General features: G+C 38.0%; 1 protein-coding gene across 11 annotated transcripts in view; it reads right to left on the reverse strand.

Annotated features, from left to right (window-relative positions):
- grip1 (glutamate receptor interacting protein 1) overlaps positions 1 to 18379 on the reverse strand; it is a gene marked incomplete at its 5' end in the record, with an annotated part of 312615 nt that overhangs the window by 73438 nt on the left and 220798 nt on the right. For all 11 annotated transcript variants that reach the window (XM_079816494.1, XM_079816502.1, XM_079816501.1 and 8 more), the window contains 5 exons: positions 5593 to 5738; positions 9622 to 9697; positions 10354 to 10437; positions 12152 to 12297; positions 13609 to 13744. In XM_079816494.1, coding sequence (XP_079672620.1) covers positions 5593 to 5738; positions 9622 to 9697; positions 10354 to 10437; positions 12152 to 12297; positions 13609 to 13744 — 588 coding nt within the window. The remainder of the gene's footprint in view (positions 1 to 5592; positions 5739 to 9621; positions 9698 to 10353; positions 10438 to 12151; positions 12298 to 13608; positions 13745 to 18379) is intronic.

Below are 18379 nucleotides of genomic sequence, written 5' to 3' on the forward strand. Positions count from 1 at the left end.
TGGTCCTCACATTCTGAGACCTATTTAAAGGCATGTTTGAGGGTCAAGACTTGGTTTTAGGGATAAGGTTACAATTAGGTTCGGGTTAGGCACTTAGTTGTGATGGATAAGGTTTGCTAGAGACTGCACTGTGTCAATGTATGTCCTCCCAAAAATAGCTGAACAAGCGTGTGTGTGTGTGTAAGTGCATTGGTTTAAGGGTGTAGGATGATTAAGTGCTTGCGGAAGAGGTGCGTTTTTAGCTGCTTAAAAGATGTGATGTTCTCAGCAGTTTGAAAGAAGCAGCTCACCTCACCAGAGAGGAGCAAAGAGGTTGAAGATTTTGGAGAGGGATTTTGTGCCTCGAACACAAGGAATTATGGTAGCACTTTATTTACAGTCCGGTTCCCCATATGCACATAGAAATTACAATAACTGGGTTATAACTAGGTAGGTACTAACCTTAAACATACCCTAAACCTTAACCCATGTAGTTACCTTATATTACCAGTACCTTGTAAGTACACTGCAAGTACACATACTGTAAAATAAAGTGTGAATTGCCACTTGTAATTGTTTTAAAGCATTCAACATTGATTCAACAAGAGTCCATTAACTACATGCAAATGTGTCGAAATTGATTTGTTATAGTGGTATTTTGGGCGATACATTGCAATCTGGTTGGGCTAGAAAAGAGCTGGCTTGAGAATTGGCTGCTGACTATTCGTGTATTCAAAATGACCAAATTGCACATCACTATAGTGGAAGTGTGGGATAGCTAAATATGCTAAATGAGATCCAAGTGATCTGCTTGAGCCGCCATGACAGCCGATGATGATTAAACCCCTTTTTCCAGCCACTGATTTCCACCTTCACCTTCTTGCCAAGCCTCACAGACCCACATGACACCAGCTAAACAGGGATGAACTGACTATCCATTAATAAAACCAGGGGTGGGGAAACGGTTTAATCACACGAGTGCCATCCGGGTGACAGAGGCTTGGTGATTAACGTGCCACCGTTATGCGCATGAGGCCGATGAGGGCTTGATCGAGGAGCTCACTAAGGAGCGTTTTTGTTGTCGTGAAGGGCTGGAGGAGCATGAGGCGATGGGAGGAAGAACAGTTGTAAATTGTGATGAATGCACAATGTATGCTAGGTCTCTGGCGGTTACTTTTAATCAAACCTTGTTACTGTATGTGTCCACTGGTGCGGAGCTAAGCAGCCATTTTCAATTCCATCTCTACAAGAGATTGTGGGTTTGACAGTGGAGCGGAGCAAGTGGTGAGAGTGTCAAACAGATGAGATAATGCTCGGTATTATGCAAATGAGATACGAAATCACATGCAGAAATCAACGTCTGTCGGGAATACATAAATTAAGTTGGCTTCTTCCCAACTGCAATTGTGCATACATGATTATTTTATGTGATATATACTAAAAGTAATCATAGATTATAGACACTCGTTATATATTTTACAGAAAACTTGCGGTCATGCTGTTTTTGTGGGCGAAAATCCAGTCATTTCAATAGGAATCCATGCGATCAGGAATTTCAAGTGAGGGCGAAAGATTTTCCCGCACAGATTTTGAAATGTGCCATGTTTACCAACAGAGAGTTTGGTTTGAATGACTTCTGTGTGAGCTGTGCTTCATCCGTTGTTAAACTACTGACAATAGACAGTAGGGATGCAACAATACAGTTAGTCCACGGTTTAATACATACCTCGGTTTTTAACCACGGTTTTCGGTTCAGTTCGGTTCTGATGGCTTGTCACATACATTTTTTGTTATTCTATTCTTAGGCGACAGGAACTACAAGAGGTTAAGGAGAAAAAAGACTATTTTTTATTGCAATACTCTTTCTTTATTTTACTTAAAAGAATTGAAAAACCTACCTTAAATTTAAAACTTTACTTAAAAAAACCCTTGTATTCCTAGTGTATTGTATAATATAAAATAGATATATATAAATATAAAGATTTACACTGGCAGCTCAGAGCTGTACAGCAGCATTAAAGTATGAAATCAAATTAATAAATGTACAAATAAAACACTACATAGACTTCACTATAAAATATACATTGATTCTTATTAAAGCTACTGTATTAAAGTTTTTCAGTCAAGAGGAGTGAGGGATTTTCTCTTTGTCTTTTGTTGTTGTTGTATTAAAAGGATAGTTCATTCAAAAATGAAAATTCTGTCATCGAGAAATGAATACAGGTTTGAAATAATATTAGAGTGAGTAAATAATCACATCATTTTAGAGGTGAACTGTCCCTTTAAGGACCGCGTGTTCACTACTGCGCTGTTGTCAATTTAAGACCTGCGTGCATCTAATATACTGACATGCCGATTTTACTTTCACTTTAGACATAACCGATTGTGTTTACGTTAACCTTGTGTGTATTTGACAGTATTAACGCAGTAAGACGACTATGTAGTCCTGTAATCGCGTGTTTGACAGGCGTTTAGTGCGCAAGCTCCGAAAAGCGCATGTTAAAACCGTGCACACGAATTAGCCGGCAAGGCTTTAAAACAAATGCAAATAATGAACTTTTGTGATTGTGAATAACTATAGTGTTCCGTGAGTATAACTCCACACTAACGTGTGTTGTGAATGTATGTCGCGTTTTTCAGTATATTGGGATGGAGGAGGCAAATTAAAGAACCGTGAATGCCGTACCGAACGGTTCAATATTATATTGAGAATTGCGGCATTCCTAATAGACAGTGAACCTTTTTTGTCAAATTTTGTGAATGTGACCAGGCCTTAACACCCTTAAAGCGGCAACTCAGCAGGTATTGTCTGATTCATGAATGAATTATTGAGTTGGATATTTCCAATGAAACATCTGAAACAGTTTACAAAAACATCTGAATGATTCACTCATCAGACTGAATTGTTCTGAGCGGTTTGCGAATCAACAACTGACTGACTCATTAAAACGTGAACCTTCTCTTCTCATAAACACACAACCTTGATGAACCGAACTCATAATGATCAAGCTAATACTAAGAACAATACCTCATGATGCATTGAACACAATGGCGTACAAGTACTGCTGAATGATTTTTTTTTTTTTAAACTGTTCAACAGAGCTGATTTGCAGAAAAGAGTCAGAAGTCTCATCCCTAGAACTGTCTTTCTCACAAATAAACTAGTACCATACTAAGCAAGAGAGTTGATAAGACAGAAAGAGAGAGGAGAGAGGGCGAAAGAGGGTGTAAATTGCTTTAGGTGTGGAGAAAGGGTTTTATTTTGGGCAGAAATCCAGGACGGAACGATCTATAAGTTACACAGCAAGATTTAAACTGATAAGGAAAGTGCATTGACCAAAAACAGTCAAAAAGGCATTGTAAGGTAGTTAATGCTGTTCGAACAGCACAGTTCTGAGGGGCATATCAGTCCATTGAAGCAGGATGTGCCTTTTCACTAGACTTCCTCTGGGCACAGCAGAAAAAGAATCTATCACTTCCGGGTCAGAGCCCAAAAAAGACATTGAAAAGATGAGTTACAGCCACGGGCCACTTCAAATCTTAAGAGACTTTCCTTTTCATTTCAGTTCAGCTCACTAACTGTCACCTTCTTCCTTGTCTTTTTGCACCTCATTCACCTCTTTGGCACTCTGTCCTTATCCACAGCATGTTTTCCCTGACATTTACAAATGCTAGAAAAACATATTGACATTCGAGAGTTAAATGACATGAAATAACTTCTTTAAAATTGCTAAAATGTTACATTCTGTAAATGCGGTTTTCAATCGATGTGTTTACAAATAATGTAATGGTTTTCCAGCCAGAACGATTAAGCCTCAACAATGATCCAGAACACAACTGCACAAATGGTCTACAACAAACCCATGACATGGGACATGACATGTCCCTTCTTGACAAAGTTACTGCCATTCAGCAACACTATTAAAAGAACTTGCAGGAAAAAAACAATAACATTCCCTACATTTGAAATAAAAGCATTAAAAAATTAAACCAAACGAAAACTACAAAAGTGCACTACAATACAAACAAAAGTATATAGAATTAAAAGGAACAAAAATACAAACAAAATACTAAAATAATAGTAGTTTCAGTAATAAAGGTGAGTAAATAAAGACAGAATTGTAATTAACTACAAATAAATTCACCTTTATAGCAACAGCACATATAAAAAAGTAAAGATTGTATTTTTATCACTTTTCTGCAATTTCACTTATGTAGATTTGTAAATGTATTAATACTGAAATATTAAAATTGAAAAATAATATAAAATGCTATTAGTGCTGTCAAATCAATTGCAATTAATCGCATAAAAGTTTGTAAATAGATATGTGTGTGCAGTGTTGGGGTAACGCATTACAAGTAACTTGAGTTACATACTCAGATTACTTTTTTCAAGTAACTAGTAAAGTAACACATTACTTTAAATGTGAAATCAGAATACTACGCAAACCTCCAAATATTTTTATGCATTTAATCTCACTTTATTGACCAATGTACTTGCTTCTGACCTTTGATGATTTAGTTAAACCATAAGCAAAAAGTACTTTTTTGTTTTTATTGGTTAAGTAATTGTTAGTGTTGTCAAAATTACTGAAAATACCAAGTCGATACTGAAATGTAAAAAATGTGACGCTTTGAGCTGGAATCATAAACACCTCTGACTGGCCACTGTGCTCACGCGCTCATCGGATGTGTCTGTGATTGGCTACAATGATCAATGCACGGGAGTGTTTGAAAGCACACAGAAGTGTTTGAAAGTGTTTTGAAAGCACAAGCAGGCGTCGACCAGCGGACCGGAAGGCTGATAGGTGCCTGCATTCAAACGCTCCCGTGTGAATCTGTGTAAGCGCTCTGTGAAAAGCGGCATTGATGAATATTTACAACATGTTTTTGAAGCACTGGTCATTGTAGCCAATCACAGACATATTTGATGAGCGTGTGAGCACAATGGGCAATCAGAGTTGTTTACGATTCCGCTCAACAGCGCTCACATTTTTTAAATTTCAGTACCGACTTGGTATCACGGCCGGTACTTTTGACAACACTAGTCAGTGTTAAACATTCTTCTCCTGCATCCTATTGTTCTGCAGTCCAGAATGGCAGCACAGCTGAATGGTTTGTTTGAGCTGTTCCCTCTACTGTACACATGTGAATTTTTACATTTCCATCAGCCTTTGACATTATCCCAAAAATATAACTTTTTTGTTATAAAAAACCCCAAAACAAGCCCAGTTCAGGAAAGAAAAATAACGCAAAAGTAATGTAACGCATTACTTTTCTTAAAAAGTACCTAGGTATCTTTTTAAGGGAGTAACGCAATATTGTAATGCACTACTTTACAAAGTAACTTTCCCCAACACTTTGTGTGTGTGTGTGTGTGTGTGTGTATGTTTCTATATATATATATATACACTTTTATGTTAAATGCGATTAATTGCAATTAATCGATTTGACAACCCCAATTGTTATACAATTTGGTTTATATTAAATTTCATGAAATAAATTTGTTTTGGCTTCTTTATGATAAATTCCATATTTAATTGCCCATTTAATTATTAAAAATAGATGTGAATTATCAGGGGGCGGGATTAGATGAAGTGGGAGTGTCCTTACCCATGACTGACACATCGTACTCTATTAGAAGTGTGGCTTCCTGTCCACACTGTTTGAGGATGCTCATGGCCTCTGCGTGAGAAGCTCCATGCAGACGAATCCCGTCAATACTGAGCAGCCTGTCACCAGGTTTGACAGTACCTTCCCTGAGAGAGAAAACAAAATACAATAAATACTGAGAAGAACTTTCTGAATTACAGAAGAAATGTGTTGTGAACAAGAGAGGCACCCAGAGACACGACAGCACTTGTATTGTGTGTCCTCCCCTTGTTTGCTCGTAACAATAAGCCTTTAAAATGCTGGAAAGGTTACAGGCTTTACAATTCCTCACATTCCATCTGTTTTCATGGCAGGCAGGTCACGTCTGTGCTCAACACAACAGAGACCTTTCCAAAACCACAGTAATTCCTAAACTAAGACCAGATACCGCTCTGAACCTCAAAAGATATAAAAATAAACTCATGTACCATGGGAAGTAGGAGAAAATGCAACCATCTCTATCGGTACATCTGGTACTTTTTGTTCCTGGACCATCTGATGCATATGCACACAAAACTGGCAAGTTCAGGCTGATACATCTGGAGGCAATCTGATTGGCTGGCTTCTATGCTTTTTAATCAGAGCGCCTGGAAATAAAGATGTGTTTACAAGATACAGCCGCTACAGTGATCGCAATCTGAGGAAGAATAAATAACTTGATTTGCTAAACTTTTCCAAGTTAGTAGTATCAAATCTCTAGTCAGTTTTATTTAAAGGAACACACCAACTTTTTGGGACTTTAGCTTATTCACCGTATCCCCCAGAGGTAGATAAGTCCATACATCCCATTCTCATCTCCGTGCGTGCCATAACTCTGACAAAATAACGCCAACATTTTCCTATTTACATGTTGTGATGTGTATAGTTACATTGTGTACTAAGACCGACGGAAAATGAAAAGTTATGATTTTCTAGACCGATATGGCTAGGAACTATACTCTCATTCGCAAATTTTCATTTTCCATCGGTCTTAGTACATGATGTAACTATACACATCACAACATGTAAATAGGAAAATGTTGCCGTTATTTTGTCACTTAATAGATATGTTAATGGTTTTCTGAGTTACACTACCGTTCAAAAGTTTGGGGTCAGCAAAATTAGTAAGAAATTAATACTTCTATTCAGCAAAGTTGCATTAAATTGATTGACAGTAAAGAAAGACAGTACAAAAAATTTCTATTTCAAATAAATGCGGTTTTGAAATTTCTATTCAAAGAATCATAAAAATTATGTACCACAGTTTTCACAAAAAATATTAAGCCACATAACTGCTTTCAACATAATCAGAAATGCTTCTCAAGCACCAAATCAGCATATTAGAACAATTTCTAAAGGATAAAATGACACTGTGGCTTTGCCATCACAGGAATACATCACATATTAAAATATGAAAACAGTTATTTTAACAATATTACTATTTTACTGTACTTTTAATCAAATAAATGCAGACTTATTTGAAAAACATTAACAATCTTACAAACCCACACTTCTAAATGGTTATGTAACTGTGGAATTTTTTGTACGTAATAGTTTTGGACAGACAGAAATTTTCTCCATTCAAATGTTAGCGACTGTGATTAATTAAGTTTTTGCACAGTGGTCTGTAATTGTGATACAATTCATTTGAGATAAACAAAAATAGCATGTAAAGACAAAGGTAAACTGTGTTTAGTAGATGTGTACAGTCTTGATGTTTAAGTCTGGCTAGGCCATACTATTGAGCTTCATGAGAGCATATTTTAACCCAGAATAACAGGGAGCACCCCTAGAGACAAGTTTTGGTTAGAGGCCTGATTTATAACTCATACGAAATGAAATTTGCTGTTTTTATATTCCAAGGGGGCCGTTTTCTCAGACTGCAAAATGTCAGAGGCCAGTCAATACCAAACTGCAGAGGAACAGAACACAATATTTACCCAGAAAAACAGGAGCCAAGCCACTGAACAAAATAAATAGGAATACTCTGTCGGTAAGAAATTAAATTACCAGTGTGCAAAATGAATATTGATATGGGTGTGGGGAAAGAGAGAGACGGGCTAGCGTGTAATGATGGTAATAACAGAGCAGTTCAAACGCCAGAGTGAATGAAAAATCACGCCAGTCCATTTACAATTCTCAAGCGAGCGCTGAAGTTCCGGGGCAATCCATTCCGTTTCTGAAAGGAACTCCAACTGGGAAACACTATTTTCATCAAGCAAATTCTTCAGCAATGACTACAGTCCAGCTATGCTGAACCTTTAAAGATAAAAGTCAAACCCATTGCAAGGAACCAGAAAGAGAACACGCATGTACATGAGCTACATTTCATGTTTAATGTGACATGCAGGAATAAAGTCAGTAATAACAATACATCAACATGCGCATTTATCGGTAACCAACATCATCATAGATGCTATTAGTTATAGATTCAAATTTCAAATCAGTTCTAAAACCTTGTGAATTGCCTAAAGAGAAATCACAGCTGCATTCTGAATGCTTAGAAAGTTAATTATGCTAAACCTTAAGATATATATATATATATATATATATATATATATATATATATATATATATATATATATATATATATATATATATATATATATATATATATATATATATATATATTATTATTATTATTATTTTTTTTTTTTGAGGGGACAAATTATAAAGCTGTATAGCTTGTATCCTTAGGCAGGGAAATCCCATAGTGTGGGGAGAAGATGGGAGGAAGGTTAAATAAAGATTATCAATATACTTGCATATTTATAGTTCACCCTGAAAAAACATCACAATGGTCTATTTGCTGATTTTCGAAGAATGTAAGCAACTTTTCAGCTGGTCAAGCTGGGCCACCCAACTAAACCAGCTTGGAGACCAGCTTACACCAGATAAAACCACCTTAGACTAGCTTAAACCATCTAAGACCAGGGGCTGGTTGCATAAAATACTAAGACTAATCTTACAAGTTAGTCATCACATTTTGTTCTTTAAGAGTGTTTATAACTCGGTTACATAAAAAAGTTGATTGGTCTAATTTGAAACCAAAAATTAAGACTGATTGTCCCTTGACTAATCGCTAGTTGGTCATACTAGTACTTAAGTCACAGTCTTAACATAATGGCTATGCTTATGCAACTGGCCCCAGCAAACCAACCTATCACTGGTTTAAGTAGGTTTTAAAGAAGGACAGTGTCATTAAAATTGTATCACTTAATTATATGTGTTCTATCTATTGTTATGCTTATTTGAGTATCCTTGCATTAGCTAAGCAGAATGCTAAAACTAAACTCCATAGAAACAAACTGTGAGTCAACTCTTTGTATGATGCACAAAGTGTCTTGGCTATATGTGGAGTGTTTCTAACCAGCACTTTTCAGTTAGGATGCTGAAAAAAAGTTGTGAATTTAACTTATTCACAACATTAGAATATCATAAAACATTTGCGAATCAAGCAGCGCTCCCATCCCATGTTTTCAAGAGAACAAAATAGTCACTTCCTGGGAAATTGGTGCAAAATATCTGTAATAAAAATGCATTGTTGCAATTGGGGAAGCCACTGTGTCTCTTTTTTCCCCAGAGCGCACAGACAAAACGCAATAAACGCTGTCATGTTATCTTGTGTTCGAATAGGATGCTGGTGTTTAGGAACGCAATCATGTGAGACACTTGTGGGAGGAAATTAGACTTTAGCTCAGGCATTTTAGAGCGACCAAACTAACATTTAAGATGCTGCTGTGCAATGAAATTGGTCTGCTGGTTAGTTCAGTTATCCAATCATGTCCTCTGTTGAGGCAAAGTCATGTTTTTTTTTGTGTGTTGCACATCAAGGGATTTATTCGGTAAACGCAATTCCATCATAGTTAATGCGCATATCAAATAAAAAAATGCATCAGCCTCAGTTGAGCGCATATGTTTTTAGAATTTATATGCATCTTGTCATTTCCATCCAGCATTCCATAATAATAGGTGGATAGAAACATCCAGTTCAGTTCAGGACCAACTCACCTGTCCGCCGGACCACCGGGTCTGATGGTTGTTATGGTAACCGGGCGAGATTTGTTCCTGTCTTCATGGGCGCCTCCTACACCATGAAAAAAACAACTTGTTTTGACACATTGAACAAATGTAGCCATAGAGTGAAACACTGTGCATTTACACTTGTGGATATGTATACTCACACTTGATGTTTAACATGCTGTAAACTTAAATTACAACTCCAAATACTGGCTTAGTGGTGCACACCAAAGGCCATTTGCTCACCTCACTGATATTTCCATATATTTTTCTACAAAGGCACCAGATTATACATATTTAAAGCCGCACTGCTCGCTATAAAAATTGCATACCATTGAATTCACAAATGGAGTCTTGAAGATGAAAAGGGAGTCCTCAATATGCCTCTTTGTGACAGATTTGAGAGAAGGAGCCAAGCTAACCAAGACCTTTACAGGAAACCTTTTTTTTTCTATCTCTCTTCAAAAGACTTTATACTCTAGATGTATCTAAATGGTCTCTTTCTTTTAATGATGTCTGCTTGGTAAATATTTGGAAATTGAGCATTAGAACTGCGGCTGAAAGCTGCTTCGTTTCCTTTCACTGGGCCCAAGGGCAGCAAATCGAATCTTCAGAGAAAAATAGTCTCTTTTTGTTTGATGTCTATGTGAATGAAAGCGTGTTGATGAGGTGGGCTCAAAGACATTTGAACTCGGATGTGAGGAAGTCTATGGAGGAACTCACCTCTGATGACGAAACCGAATGTATTGCCTTCTTTGTGCAGCGTCACCTCCACATTTTTGAACATGACCCCTGAGCCTTGTACGGCTGAGGAAGGAAATGAACAGTTCAAAGATCTGTCAAGACTTCAATCCTTGACCAGGACATAAAAATGAACTGAAACTAAAATACAAGAAATAAACTCAAAGACATTTCACGTCACTAAGAGTGAGGTAACTCAGTGTATGATTGCTGTTATAAAACTCATTTTAACGAATCAATTGTAGATTGATAGTTGTAGATCACTTATAACTCAAGCCAATTAATCAGATTAAGATTGTGCCGCAGTGCCAGTGTTTTGGATATTTATTAGGGCTGTCAATAGATACATTTTAATCGCACTTTTGCTGTACTGATCGTGAAATTAAGCATAGACCATTTATCTCATTAAACACATTCATTTTGTAATAATTTGCTATATCCAAAGTAAACAATCAGATTGTGTGAGTGTGTGTGGAAACAACACGAATGTACTGAGATGTATCTGTACATGAATGCAGCATGCGATCAGTGATCGAGAGCGCGCACACACGCGGTTTGTTGTTTGTGCATGAGACACTCACAGGCTTACTGTACAACTCCGGTACGTCACCAAAATTGCGCTCTTCAGAAACAATCGCAGAATACGACAGAGCTCGTGTTTAAAAGCAAAACACACACTGAAACGAACAATTCACTAAAAACGCAATGTGAGTCTTTATTCTCTCTAATGTGTGTGATGTAATCAGCCTGGCCTCCTTTACATTAGTGCTGTTTTGGACTGTTTGTTTGAATGATTTCGATTACTGGATCACTGAATTTCCCAGAGTTTATATATTATAGTATATTAATTATATTATATTATATTATTTTAAAGTGTTGTCAATCGATATTTTTTTTTATTAAATCGCAAATTGTTTCTGTAATTAATCGCGATTAATCGTTACCTTTTTAATATTTAAACATTATAATTTCACAATTTAAAAAAATATATATTAATGATAGACATTAAACATTACAGTATAATTGAAAGCTATCAATTTCAAGAAAAAAATACTTTTTATTTAAGTGAAATTAAAACAATCACATAAACCCATTATAATAAATGTCATATTTACCTGTGGCCAAATATACATAAATTGAATAAAGTTATCAAACAGTTTGCACTGCATAAATAATACATTAAACATAGATTCATCCTTATTAAAGCTACATTTTTCTCTGTTACCTCTGTTCTTTGATTAACATAAATGACAGATATCACAGCAACTGGTTTATTAGGATGCTGTCACTTTAAGATCTGACTTGTTGTCACATGCATTTCATTTTCTCACAACTCTTTAACTTCATTTAAGATGTTATTTAACTATTTTAAGACTGTTCTTATGAGAATCCTTGACAAAACGGGCATTTTGGCATAATTCTGTGTGTTATTGTTCGTCCAAGCGTGAAAGAACTCGATTCTGATGCGCGTCTTTCTTTCTGTGCGTTGTGTGAGTGTGTGTGTCACACAGCACGTTCTCTTCTGTCTTGTGGCGCTTGAATGGTTTAAAAGCAATTTCACGAATAAGAGCGTGATCATATAATGTAACGCTAGCCCAAGGATGACAGAAAAAACAGATGTATATGAAATGATCACATCAGAATGAATGAAGAGAGAATAGAGAATTCCAGCTGTGCCATATTAAGTAAAAATATATATTTAATAGCAGAATGAATCAGAATCAGAATGAAGTATTCCAGCTGTATTAAGTAATAGCATTGCTTTTATAATCTCACTCACAGACAGGCGGTAGCTCATACTCGACCTCCAGGACAACCCTCTCACCCACATTCTTCAACAGACTGATGATCTCATCATGACGAAACTTTGTCAAGTTGATACCGTTCACAGATTTGATGTAGTCCCCTACGTTCAACTGGTCACTCCTGCAAAGAAACAGACCAAAAAGTAGATTCTGTACATTTGCTGAAGAAAATGTGAGAGGAGGAAATTGCATAACCGAAAGAAGGAGCACAGTAAATAGGCAAGAGAAGAGAAAACAAAGAAAGAGAAAAAACAAAGAGAAGCGAAGGAGACGGGTCGAGCTCTGAGACGCTGTGATAGCTGATTTGAGCACATGAAGGGAGCACTTTGTTCTAAGGAAGCATCTAGTGAGATCAAGACAGGCTGCTCCAGTCTCCATTTCGATCTTTCACTGACACACATACACGGAGTTGAAAGCGCTCGCGTTTAACAAGGCGGCCTGATTGTCAACAGATTCTGGAAGAGCGAGTGTGATGTTAGGCAGTTTATTTCAGCTCGAGTAAAATTATCAGGGCAAGTGTCTCTGTGGTAATAAGATACAAGACTTGATGTGCGGCGAAACATTTAAAGCCGAACAATTGATTTGCGGAAAACAGTATCTGTGACTGTCAAGGAGAGGGTTTAAAACGTGTGCGTTTTACTATACGGCATGTGCAGTGTTTGTTCTGGGATCTGAATATGGATCTATTCTTTGAGGATTGTGTGTGTGTGTGTGCAAATGTGTGTGTTTATGGAGAGGTCTGACGTGCTAGCGAACAGTAGGCCGTCTGCCATCCCTGAGAGCCAATATGGAAATGGAAGAAGAGTTCTGGCTTATGCAGTATTGATTAAAAGATTCTGTCTACCTTATTCATACAGACACACGCACGCACAGTGTGTAGAGATAAAACAATGCGCATACACACACACACACACACACACACTTCCTAGACAATGCTCCAGCACAACAGACTATGAACACATTGATCTCTCAGGGCCTGATTATAGATGCTGTCTTAGCAAAAACCATTAGCATAAAGACCAAAAGACAACAAAAACCTCACAACACAAAGCCTTAAAAGTGAATTTGGCACATCTAGTTTCTACAAAACCAAATTTCTTTCATTTTCTAAAGAATATGTGATTGCTAGCTGTACAGAACCTGAAAACAAGGGGGGTTGGGTAGTGGCAAGAGGCCTTTAGAGAAGTCTGGTCTCTAGATTGTCTAGTCCTTCTTTTAATGTAAGTCTAAGGAATAATTTTTTTTCCTTTCAAGTTTATTCAAGTCCTAACCCTATCAACAACAATAGTCTTAGCAAGCACTAATTACCGTTTCCAAAGATGTTTCCCAATTTCTGAGTCAGATATGTTGGACATCTTGAAAACACAGCAGTGTCTTGAAAGTGCCGCAGTGTTTCGGAAAATGAACCTACAAATGGTTCGCTAATATTTACCTGGCAGCGATGCCGCCCTGGCGCAGGTTGGAGACTCGGGGCTTGCCGTCTTTGTCGATGCCTCCGGATACTGTCAGGCCCAGAGTGGTGCCTTCCTTCTTGATCAGTTCCACGGTGCTCGTGCCCTTAAACTCATCTGTGGAGCAAAAGGAGGGATGAGAAGGAGGGTCATTGGGGGAGGTGGGAGAGGAAGAGCAGAGACAGGAGATGAGAGGGTTACAGGAGCAAAGCATGCCAGCCGCTGCCATACCCCTCTCTCCTCTAAATGACTGTGATCAGGCGTCCTGGCCTGGCCCTCTCTCACTCACTTTTTATCCCTCTCTCTCTCTCTTAGTTATACACTCCAGAGTGCTCTCTCTGCGTGCGTGCGTGTGTGTGTGTGTACTTAGCTATAGTTGGAGGACACAACCACCCCAGAGGTGAGCTAAAACTGAAAAAACCTTGCTTTGATGTCATCTGGGAACATCCTCACTTGGGAAAACGTTAATTCATTAATTAAAAATAAATGTTGTAAACAATAATAAAAAGAATACATAAATGAATTAGAAAATGAAATAGATGCATGAATAAATTAAGTTAATATTTTAATAGTAAATATAAACAAAAACAATCTATAAAATAATATGCTATAATATATATATATATATATATATATATATATATATATATATGTGTGTGTGTGTGTGTGTGTGTGTGTGTGTGTTTGTGTGTTTATTATTTTTTATTTATATATATATATATGTGTGTGTGTGTGTGTGTGTGTGTGTGTGTGTGTGTGTGTGTGTGTGTGTGTGTGTTTATTTTTTATTTATTTATATTTATATATATATAGGGTTTAAGGTTAGTTTATAGTTATAATTAGCTTTATCTAAAAAATTTCAATATATGTAACCCGCCAACAGCACCCACCCCACCGTTTTCAATCCAGTTTTTGTGTTCTGTCTCCCCTTTTTTTCTTACTTTTGCTCTCTCTCTTGCCGCCTTGCACTGATATTGCTGGTCAGCCAGACGCGTCACTCCCCTATCGACTGGCTGTCATTCAATCCCTCAGTGGGATTGTCAAAGTCACATTAAGAATACTGCATATCTGTGCATGCAGGGCTCTCTCTCTCTCTCTCTCTCTCTCTCACACGCCCAACCATCACTACTCCATCAGCTGTCTAAGCTGGAGAAGAAATCAAAATAAGGCATTTGTAATCCCTCTATCCTTACTGGGGGAAGTAAAAGATGGATTTATATGCGTTCCTTTCCTCTCTCGATATGTCTTTCCATGGCGGGTACCACAGGATAGTGAGTGAGGGGAGACAAAGCTCCAATCCCCCCTGAGGCTACTGACAGAACAGAGAAGCTGAGCATTTCACAGCAGGAGGACGGCTATAGCGGGACACAGGGTAAAAAAAGAGCCTTTCTTTAGTGCGTAAAGGCTATAATGAAAGGCACTTGCTCTTCTAACAACAGAAAAGCTTCATAATAAACACTATTGATGGGTAAAACTACTCAACTAAATGACAGTCGTGATCGAACATGAAAGAAACATTAATTGCGTGACTTGATTTTGACCTGGAAAACATTTCACATCAATCCAAGTCCAGTAACTACATGCAAATATGCCAAAATGAGGCCTGATTTTTAATTGTGCCATTTGTTACAGTGTCATGTTGGGTGGCACCATGATTGAGATGCTTTTTAAAAAGTTTGTACTGTGAGTACTGAAAAAAAAAAAGATAAGAATCGCTGGAACTGCCATTTAAAATAAGTAAACAGAACTTGATTCATTTACTTGAGTGTTCAAAATTCACATTTCTTGTTATCGGTCTTGAGTATTACCATTAGAGAATGCACTTTTAACCTGTTAGGTCAGTCTTCACAAACCTCACGGTGAACATTTTCTGCATTGATAATGAAATCATGAGATCTGTATATCTATTACAAATCCATCAGCTTTGTTTTGCCTTAAAACCCATAACTGCTCTGATGCCCTTTGCATGCAAATCACCAGCGCAGAAACCTCATGTAGAGGAAGAAACAGATTTGACATTGCACTCTGTCTCCGATCAATACCGCTGCCATATGGACATGGGAAGGGTGCTATGTTGAAACGTGACCCGGAACAGAGGGAGGTTAGCATGGATCTCGATATCTGGCCTGAACCTGAACCTCCAGTCTAGCCTATGGAGCCAAGCAGGGAGCTTGCAGTGCAAACATGCTGATATATCAAAGACAGCAAAGTAATTAAAAGAGAGATCAAACTTAAAATGTGCCAAAAGGAACTGCTGAATAATTTAGTGTCTGTGATTGTGTGTGTTTGGGAGTGATAGAGGCGAAACATCTTGTCGTGAGAAAAAAAAGTGAATCAATATTCAAACGGGAGTTCAATCTATAACAAGCCATGTGTTGTGTGCCAGTCTTGTGATAATTAATTGTAAAAGAACTACTCAATTTGCCTTCAGCTTTCATCAAATAATTTGATTAAAAAGAACTTTGCACTTCTGGGGATTCGCCTGACAGCGAAAAATTACAGTGGGACAAATTATAAATGTTGCTGTCATTTCTCTCCTCTCATTCGGATGAGGACAAAATTATGGGTCTTTCTGAGGTTTATGGCAGCATTAAATTAACTCCCTTTACATGTGGAAGACAAGGGAAAAAATGTTATATGGTTGACATAGCATGCCTTCCGAGGCCAGAAACATACTTGAACACAAATACATGCAACGTTACATAAAGATTCTCTTTAAATAGTTGTTCTGACATGACAATTAACGTGGAAAAGAAAACTGAACAGACAAAACAAAGATAGCAAACGTTTAAATAATCTAGGCAAGTACTATAATAGAGATATACCAATATCAGCCAGCATTTTCTTATGGCTCTTATTTTCTTAAAGGTCCCATGGCATGGCATTTTTCTATTATTTTATAATGTTTCCTGAGGTGTACTTATATTGTTAGTCATAAAATGTCATAATTTTGAAATAAAAGGCATTTTTTTCAATACTGATGTTTGCCCTGTGGCTGAATGCACTGTTTCAAGAGGCGTGTCTGCTGTGAGACTTCAGTAAAAACGCCCACTGTTGTGATTGGCTGACATCTTTGCATTTGAAATGAGCGGAGGGGGCGTGGTTTAACGAGGTCTACGACGCACGAGCTGCTTCCAGAGAGACGGATGGATCGGAGTTCACTTCACATAAGTTCTGTCAGTCTCAGTTCAGTGAACTGTCGTAGTTACAGCATATACTTCAGGTTATAAGTCTATTTCTAGTCGGAGGGACTGTCACTCATGTCAGAAAGTTAGTAACTTTAGTAAATTATGGATCAGCGCTGACTGGAGACGCAAACCGTTTAGAACGATTCAGTCCGATTTGGTGAACTGATTCGGTTCACTAAAAAGAACCGGTTCAAAAGAAAGATCGTTCGCGAACCGGACATCACTAATGTACCAGAGATGGAGCTCAGCGATTGCAAACAAAGTTATTTATAGTAACTACTGAGTTATGAGAGCGCTGTCAGTCAGTGCGAGTTTATTGTGTTTGTATCTGAGAGTTCTGAATAAACACAAGTCCCAGTCACGCCGAGTCCGTCTTCATCATTATTACCAACTTTGTAACACATGCAAAGTACCATTACAGCTGTCGAGATGACCGAGTTACGAGTAAGTGTTGATAATAGCATTATTTTTAGATATGTTCCTATCATATGAAAAGCGTCAGTGACGCGCATTGAGTACACAGCGCAAACAAAGACACAACAGCAGTAATCGAATGTAATCCAGTTTATTGTGGAGCTAGGCTGCCTAGCCCGGATATGCTCACGCTTACCCCCCTTCTGCTTAATCTCGCGCTGCGTACGGCGCCTCCGCTGTGGGCCAGATGCAGTACTGGGGGTCGGGGATGTTGAAGGCCGACCGGTCAGTGCAGCCCGAGCTTCGGCGTGTGTGAGGTTTATCGCTAAAGATGTTACTCTGCTGATGTTGAGCAGAAACTCATGACTGTATGCACATTTTAGAACAGATAGACGCGACGAGGATGTACAAAAACACTGACTCACAAGATAGAAAACACAAAAACACCGTTCTGTCGGGAGAGAGAGAAGCCGCTGCGTGTGCACGAATAATAAATAATTAGCTACACATCAGAAATCACTGATCACAGATCAGAAGGAACTGAAAAAAGACTTCTGTTTTCATTTGTACATCCAAACACTGAGAAACTGCCAGCGTTCACTCGTTCACAAGCAATGATCTCTCGAGCGCTTGCATGGGCCGTGCCAGATTCTCTGGGCGGAGGAAAGGGAGGTAACCGTTCCTGCTTGGACGTCAAACCAGGAGACTTCAGGATTGGCTCGTCTGGCCTGTCATTTTCTCAAAGGCAGAGAAAGACAGCCAGAACTCGGTTTTACACCGATCAACATTTCTATCCACTTGGGGACAATATTCAGGCTAGGGGAACTCATATTAATGTTGAAAAACCTCATAAAATGAAAATGTTATGCCATGGGACCTTTAAGGAATCGCAAATGTACAGTATATGAAAAAGGCTATATTATATTTAACAGTGTTATGGAATTACTGTTTTTACAGATTGACATTAGGTGAGCGTTAGATAAAGACAAAGGAAATGGATATACACCGATCAGGCATAACATGACAGGTGAAGTGAATAACACTGATTATCTCTTCATCACGGCACCTGTTAGTGGGTGGGATATATTAGGCAGCAAGTGAACATTTTGTCCTCAATGTGTTGGAAGCAGGAAAAATGGGCAAGCGTCAG

Source organism: Gobio gobio (genome assembly GCF_949357685.1).
Source record: "Gobio gobio genome assembly, chromosome: 5".
In the NCBI taxonomy this organism is placed as follows: domain Eukaryota; kingdom Metazoa; phylum Chordata; class Actinopteri; order Cypriniformes; family Gobionidae; genus Gobio; species Gobio gobio.